Consider the following 6,576-nt stretch of genomic DNA (forward strand, 5'->3'; position numbering starts at 1 on the left):
ATTTGCAGCTTGTTCTTGTTCAGTTGGCATGTCTGATTGAGCTTGAGGAACTTTTAATAGCTTATTAGGATTATCAACAACACCTCTTTTCTTATGAACGAGGCATAAGAACCAGTCATCACGCTGAAAGTAGGAGAAAAAATAAAAAAAATGTGAGCTTGGTGTGTATGCTTAATGTGTGATTTTGCTACAAAGAGATATATATATCAAAAAGATAATCAGAATGCATGATAGATAGTTATGAAGCTAGCTTTTCATTAAATCATTATTCAACCTCTCAGTTTTTAGGTACACGCAAAACAATCCGTCTGTGGGCCCGTGCCAAAGCCGTAGCGACCGCATAGCGCGGCTGCTGGCGGCGGAACAGTACACTCTCATCCACTATTCACTCCATTCACAGAGGAGAGAGAGACGAATCCGCCTTTGTTCCTGATGCTCTTCAACCTTCCCCGGCTTCAGGTCGCGGCGTGGCGGCGCCGCTCCGGTCGGGGAGTTTAGAGACGGAGGAGAAGGGTCGGGAGGCTAGGGACGAATAGAGAGAGCTTCCAGATCTATAGCTTTTCATTGGATTAAGCTATAGCTGACGTGGTAAGTCTACTGAATAATTTCTCCTCCGCGCTGCTCTCTTCTCCGCCGCCTCCATCATCTCCTTGGCTCCCTGCGTCAGTATTTTGTGGGTCGGTTGCCATGTGTGGCCGAGGTGGCGAGGTATTGGTGTCTCAAATTACTACCGTTGTGAGGCACCGCCCTTTTTTTTCTTTTTTTGGTGCAAGGCCCCGCCCTTCAGCCGGGTTATAAAGAACCTGGACCGGTCCAATGGGAGTCCCGATGGGGCTCCTTCTCTTGTTCCCGAACCGACGGAAGCGGAGTTCCAGTGCCGCCGGACTTCGGCGCGACCTTGAAAACCCATCTAAAAAACCCCCTTCTCTCTTCCCTCTCGTCATCCACTTCTGATTCTCGATCACTCCCGAACCCGACGGAAGAGGAGTTCCACTGCCGCTGGACTTCGGCGAGACCTTGGAAACCGTCCCTCCTTTCCCGCCCCTGCCCCCCAAGAAGACCATCGAGGAGATGTACCAGAAGAAGACGCAGCTGGATCCGTCGAGAAGCACACCCAGACCCTCTGGGTCGACGAGAACGGCGAGATGGTCCACCGCCCGGTGACCTGCGTCCCTGGCATCTTCGAGATCTTCGACGAGATCCTCGTCAATGCTGCTGACAAGAAGCAGCGGGATCCGTCGATGGCCTCCGTCAAGGTGGAGATTGACGTAGCCGGGAACTGCTTGAGCGTCTACAACAACGGGGATGGGATTCCCGTCGAGATCCACCAGGAGGAGGGGGTCTACGTGCCGGAGATGATCTTTGGGCACTTGCTGACCAGTAGCAACTACGACGACAGCGTCAAGAAGACGACCGGTGGGCGGAACGGGTACGGGGCGAAGCTCACCAACATTTTCTCAACCGAGTCCGTCATCCAGATTGCAGATGGAAGGAGGCAGAAGAAATACAAGCAGGTTTTGTTGAATAACTCTTGTTTTGATTTCTTGATCAACGATTAGATTTTTTTTCCTTCTGTTCCCCTTTTGGATCTGAAATTTTGGAAGTTTTTGATGAAATTTCTTGATTAGGGTTTATGTCTGCAAAGATATTTGGGTCTTGGGATCTAGGTTTCTTTGGTTTTGATTGTAGGGTTTGTTTACTCTATTTTTGTTAGCCCGTGGGATTTGAAATTGGGTGTTTTAAGGCAAATGTGTTTCGGCATTCTTTGCAATACGACTTCGGGTCTGTATCAGTTATCTTTCTTACGAATTTCTTATCGGTTGTTGTGGAAATATATTAGGGTGTCTTTTTTATAAAATTTTGATATCTCGGTTCGAATTTTCGGGTTGTGTGATCTCGGGGTTGTTTGAATTAGGGCTTTTGTTTGCAATCTTGGTTTTTAATTCTCGTGCACAAATCTGTCGTTCTGTTGTTATTAGAATTTTCTTCTTTTTGTTTTTTTTTTGGTGCTTTGGATCTACTGGGTCCTGGGTTTACAGTTTTCTGTGATCTTTTGTGAACTTTGGGGATTTGGAGAACGCACACTGGCGTTTGTATTCAAAATTTTGTTAGATCTTGGTGGTAAAAGTTGGAGCTTGGCGTGTGAGTTCAATTCTGTAAGGCATTTTGTCAAAATTTTGGCATTTGTTTTCTAGAAGCGTGGGAAAATTTAGGGTATCTGTGATTTTGGACTGGGGCTGATGGGTCTTTTTATTGCAATTGCTAATTCGTCAATTCAAGATAATGGTTTCTTTCCGCAGCACTTGTAGGCCTTCCAGTTGAAATTTGGAGCTTGAAGTTATCATTATCATTGTCTTGTAAGGCATTTTGTCAAAATTTTGGTATTTGTTTTCTAGAGGCATGGGAAAGAGTTAGGGTTTCTGTGATTTTGGACTGGGGCTGATGGGTCTTTGTATTGCAATTGCTAATTCCTGATTTCAGCATAATGGTTTCTTTCTACAACACTTATAAGCCTTCCAGTTGAATTGGAGGTTGAAGTTATCATTATCAGTTAAGTTTCAATGTCTCTGATTTGGATGTAAGATTTACCTTTGCAACCTTGTCAGGTTTCGTTATGTCGAATTCTGGGTTTTGGATTAATCAAAAACAACTATTGGGTTGGTGATTTGAATCGGATGTAATATATAATTCTTTTGATTTTCAAATTATGGTTTGTGCAGGGAATCTGGTTTGATCCATAAGCTAAAAAGAGGGGTTGTCAGCTACAACTTCGGGTATCTGCGGTGTTTTCTTTACAATCGGAGTAAGTCTATATTTCAAAATTTGGAAGTTTTAAATTTGATTCAGCTGAACTCCTGGGTCCGATTATCTGGAACAGGGGTTTGAATACATCATCCTTATCGGGTTCCTTAGGATCTGTATGCTTAGGAATTTAATTTGATGATCTTATTGTCCATATTAATTGATATTGTATTATTTATGTCTCTATTTTGCTTTGCCAAAACTATTATCCTAATTTAGGTTTTTGGTTTGCAGGTGTAACTTCTAAACAATTTCTAGGTTATGAGTTTTAAAGTCTCAGCCTTGAGATTGGGAGATCTGCGGTCATGGTTTCTGTGATTCTTCATATGTAGGTTTTCTCAGAAAATATGGGAAAGAAGTCTGAGCCCTCCATTGTTAAGTGCAAGGAAGGAGAAAACTGGACTAAGGTCACTTTCAAGCCAGATTTGGCCAAATTTAACATGACCCATTTGGAAGATGATGTGGTTGCACTCATGAAGAAGAGAGTTGTTGATCTAGCAGAGGGAGATTCAGCAAAAGCTCTTGCTGTGAGTAGCGTGAACTTAGTTAAGTCTGTTAAAATCTAAGCTTCTGAGTATGAATAAGTAATTTCTGCTTTGCTGTTTAATATACAGATGGTATCTCTGTCGTAGGAAGGAACCACTATGGTGTGTTCCCTCTGAGGGGTAAGCTACTGATTGTGAGGGAAGCAAGCCACAAGCAGATAATGGAGAATGCAGAAATCCAGAACATTCTCAAAATAAAATGTTGGATATCTTATATTATGTAATAGGTGTAGGTACCTTTCGATTTGAACCTTCACTTAGTGACAATTGATTACATCTGTGGAGCCAAGGTGGTCTTAATCTTGAACCTTGGTCCATGGCTTAGATTAAATCAACAGCACACATAATATAGCCCGATCTGGGTTCTAAGCGGGTTGCGCTATTATGGCCATGCGCAGGTATCTATAATGTGCTTTTTAGGAAATCGCCCATTTTTCATAATCGCGGCCTCACGACTGCATATATAGGTGAGTCCTAATAAGGAAGCTAGCAAGGAAGCTCCTGCCTCTTGGGTCTCGGACTCATTAAGATACAAACGAACTCATCCTACCGCTTGCTTTTATGAGCACTAGCGCCATAGGGATGAGGAAAACATGAAATAGTGCTCCTCTTAGTCACACTTCGGTTTGTTTCTACCCATTGAACCTTTCAAGGTTGGGTTCCCACCGTGGTGATCTATCTTTATAGGCTAAGCCCTATCCCCCTCGACGACTCTAGAACCACTGTTCTAGATAAGCCTTTAGTAAGCTGATCAACCAAATTATTTTCTGATTTTACAAAATTCAAGGCAATAACATTATTTTTCAATTTATATCTTAATAATTTATGACGTACTTTCAAGTGCCTGTTCATTTTTACATTGGCATTTTCTTGGTTGTATTTATCTATTGCAGATTTACAGTCACAATGTAAAGAGATAGGTGGTAAAGGTGACTCATCTATTGGAAGGTCTATTAATAGATCTCTGAGCCACTCAGCCTCAGTGCTAGTAGTGTCTAAAGCTATCAGTTCGGACTCCATGGTACTCCTAGATATCAAAGTTTGTTTGGTAGATTTCTAAGACAACAGCAGCTCCTCCTAGAAGAAAGACATATCCTGTGGTAGATTTAACATCTAAGATGTCGCTGATCCAGTTGGCATCGCTATAACCTTCTAGAACAGCTGGAAATCCACTAAAGTGCAAACTATAGGACTTGGTACCCTTAAGATACCTAAGGATCCTCTCTAATGCTATCCAGTGATCTCTATTTGGATTAACAGTATATCTACTAAGTCTATTTACAGCATATGCTATGTTGGTATAGTTTGCTAGGAATCCTAGTGAGCCTATGATTTGAGCATATAGGCTTAGAAGGACATGAGTTCCTAAGTTCTTCTTAAGATGAGTAGAGGGATCAAATGGAGTAGAGATAGGCTGACAATCGATATAATTGAATTTATTGAGTATTTTATCAACATAATGACTTTGGGATAGCTCAATACTATTTCCACTTCTAATTATTTTGGTATTTAAAATTAATTCAACTTGTCCCAAATCTTTCATATCAAACTTATGATTTAGAAATTGTTTTACTTCATCAACTATCTGAAGGTCTGATCCAAAGATCAGTATATCATCTACATAAAGACACAAGATCACAAATTTATTTCCAACTCTCTTATGGTATACACATTCGTCTGTACTATTGATTTCAAATCCAAATGTCATTATGGTTTCATCAAATTTCAAGTGCCATTGCTTAGGTGCTTGTTTAAGACCATAGAGAGATATGACTAGTCTACAAACTTTATTTTCTTGGCCTGGGGTTTTAAATTCCTCTGGCTGGTCCATATAGATTTCTTCATTTAAGTCTCCATTTAGAAAAGCTGTCTTAACATCCATCTGATGAATCACTAATCTATGAATGGAGGCTAATGCTATAAGGACCCTAATAGTAGTAATCCTAGCTATAGGTGCATAAACATCAAAGAAATCTACCCCAGGTCTCTGAGTAAAACCCTTGGCTACTAATCTAGCCTTAAATTTATCTACAGAGCCATCAGGCCCAAGTATGATTTTGGATAATTGATTGCATCTCATTATCCACAGCTTCTCTCCAAAAAGGTGAATCCAAGGATTTCATTGCGTCCTCAAAGGTAGTTGGAGAATCTTCTATAAGAAAGGTATAGAAGTCATCTCCAAATGTTTTCTCTACCCTAGATCTCTTACTCCTCCTAGGTTCTGCTTCTACTTCTATTTCTCTTGTCGTTATTCTACTAGAGCTACTAGCTATATCGCTATCTACTCTAGTTCTAAGTGGAAAGGTGTCTTCAAAATATGTTGCATCTCTGGCTTCTATGATGGTGTTGTTACTAATATCACTTACTTCTGAATTTATCACCAGAAATCTATTAGCATTATTATTGGCTGCATAACCTATGAATATGGCATCCACTGTTTTAGGCCCTATTTTCTTTCTCTTAAAATCAGGTATTTTTACTTTTGCCAAGCACCCCCACACTTTCAAATAGCTAAGATTAGGTTTTCTATGTTTCCAAACTTCATATGGGGTTAGATCATTATTTTTAGAGGGAATCCTATTAAGGATATAACAAGCTGAAACTAGAGCTTCCTCCCACAAATTTTCTGGCACTCCTGAGCTTATAAGCATGGAGTTCACCATATCCATTAAAGTCCTATTCTTTCTTTCTGCTACTCTATTTGATTGGGGAGAATAGGGAGCAGTCACTTCATGAATGATTCCATGATCTTCACAAAATTGAATTATCTCATTAGATGTATATTCATCTCCCCGATCTGATCTAAGGCTTTTAATTTTTTTTTCCTGTTGGTTCTCAGCTTCGATCTTAAAAATTTTAAATTTGCCGAGGACCTCATCTTTGGTTTTAATTAGGTAGATGTAACAGAACTTGGATAGATCATCTATGAATGTCACAAAGTATCTGTTACCTTCCCTAAAAGTTCTACCAGAGTCACACACATCACTATGGATCAACTCTAATAGATCTGAATCCCTATTAACGGATTTAAAAGGGTTCCTAGGGAGTTTGGCTTCTACACAAATTTGACATTTCTTATTGTTCTTAAGATCACTTTTTGGTATTAGATTTAGGTTCATAAGTTGCTTAATTGAATTATAATTTACATGACGTAATCTACCATGCCAAATAGAAGGGGGTTCTATATTCATAATCAAAAGATTTTCATTTATTGAAGGAGCTATTATAT

General features: G+C 40.1%; 1 protein-coding gene across 2 annotated transcripts; it reads left to right on the forward strand.

The window, feature by feature from the left end:
- Window positions 1-227: 227 nt before the first annotated feature.
- Window positions 228-3,738, forward strand: LOC148714444 (DNA topoisomerase 2-like). 2 transcript variants are annotated; one of them, XM_089929773.1, is made up of 5 exons: window positions 771-2,357; window positions 2,482-2,550; window positions 2,721-2,803; window positions 3,037-3,329; window positions 3,417-3,738. In XM_089929773.1, the coding sequence occupies exon 1, from the start codon at window positions 1,146-1,148 to the stop codon at window positions 1,557-1,559; it is 414 nt and encodes a 137-aa protein (XP_089785899.1). In that variant the 5' UTR covers window positions 771-1,145; the 3' UTR covers window positions 1,560-2,357; window positions 2,482-2,550; window positions 2,721-2,803; window positions 3,037-3,329; window positions 3,417-3,738. The 2 variants fall into 2 exon arrangements, with proteins under 2 accessions (XP_089785900.1, XP_089785899.1); XM_089929774.1 differs by lacking the exon at window positions 2,482-2,550 and having other exon boundaries at window positions 228-1,514.
- The last annotated feature ends 2,838 nt before the right edge of the window (window positions 3,739-6,576 follow it).

This window comes from Phoenix dactylifera, chromosome 3 (genome assembly GCF_051530095.1).
Source record: "Phoenix dactylifera cultivar Ajwa chromosome 3, Ajwa_hap1_PhDact_Kaust_v1.1, whole genome shotgun sequence".
NCBI classification, from domain to species: Eukaryota; Viridiplantae; Streptophyta; class Magnoliopsida; order Arecales; family Arecaceae; genus Phoenix; species Phoenix dactylifera.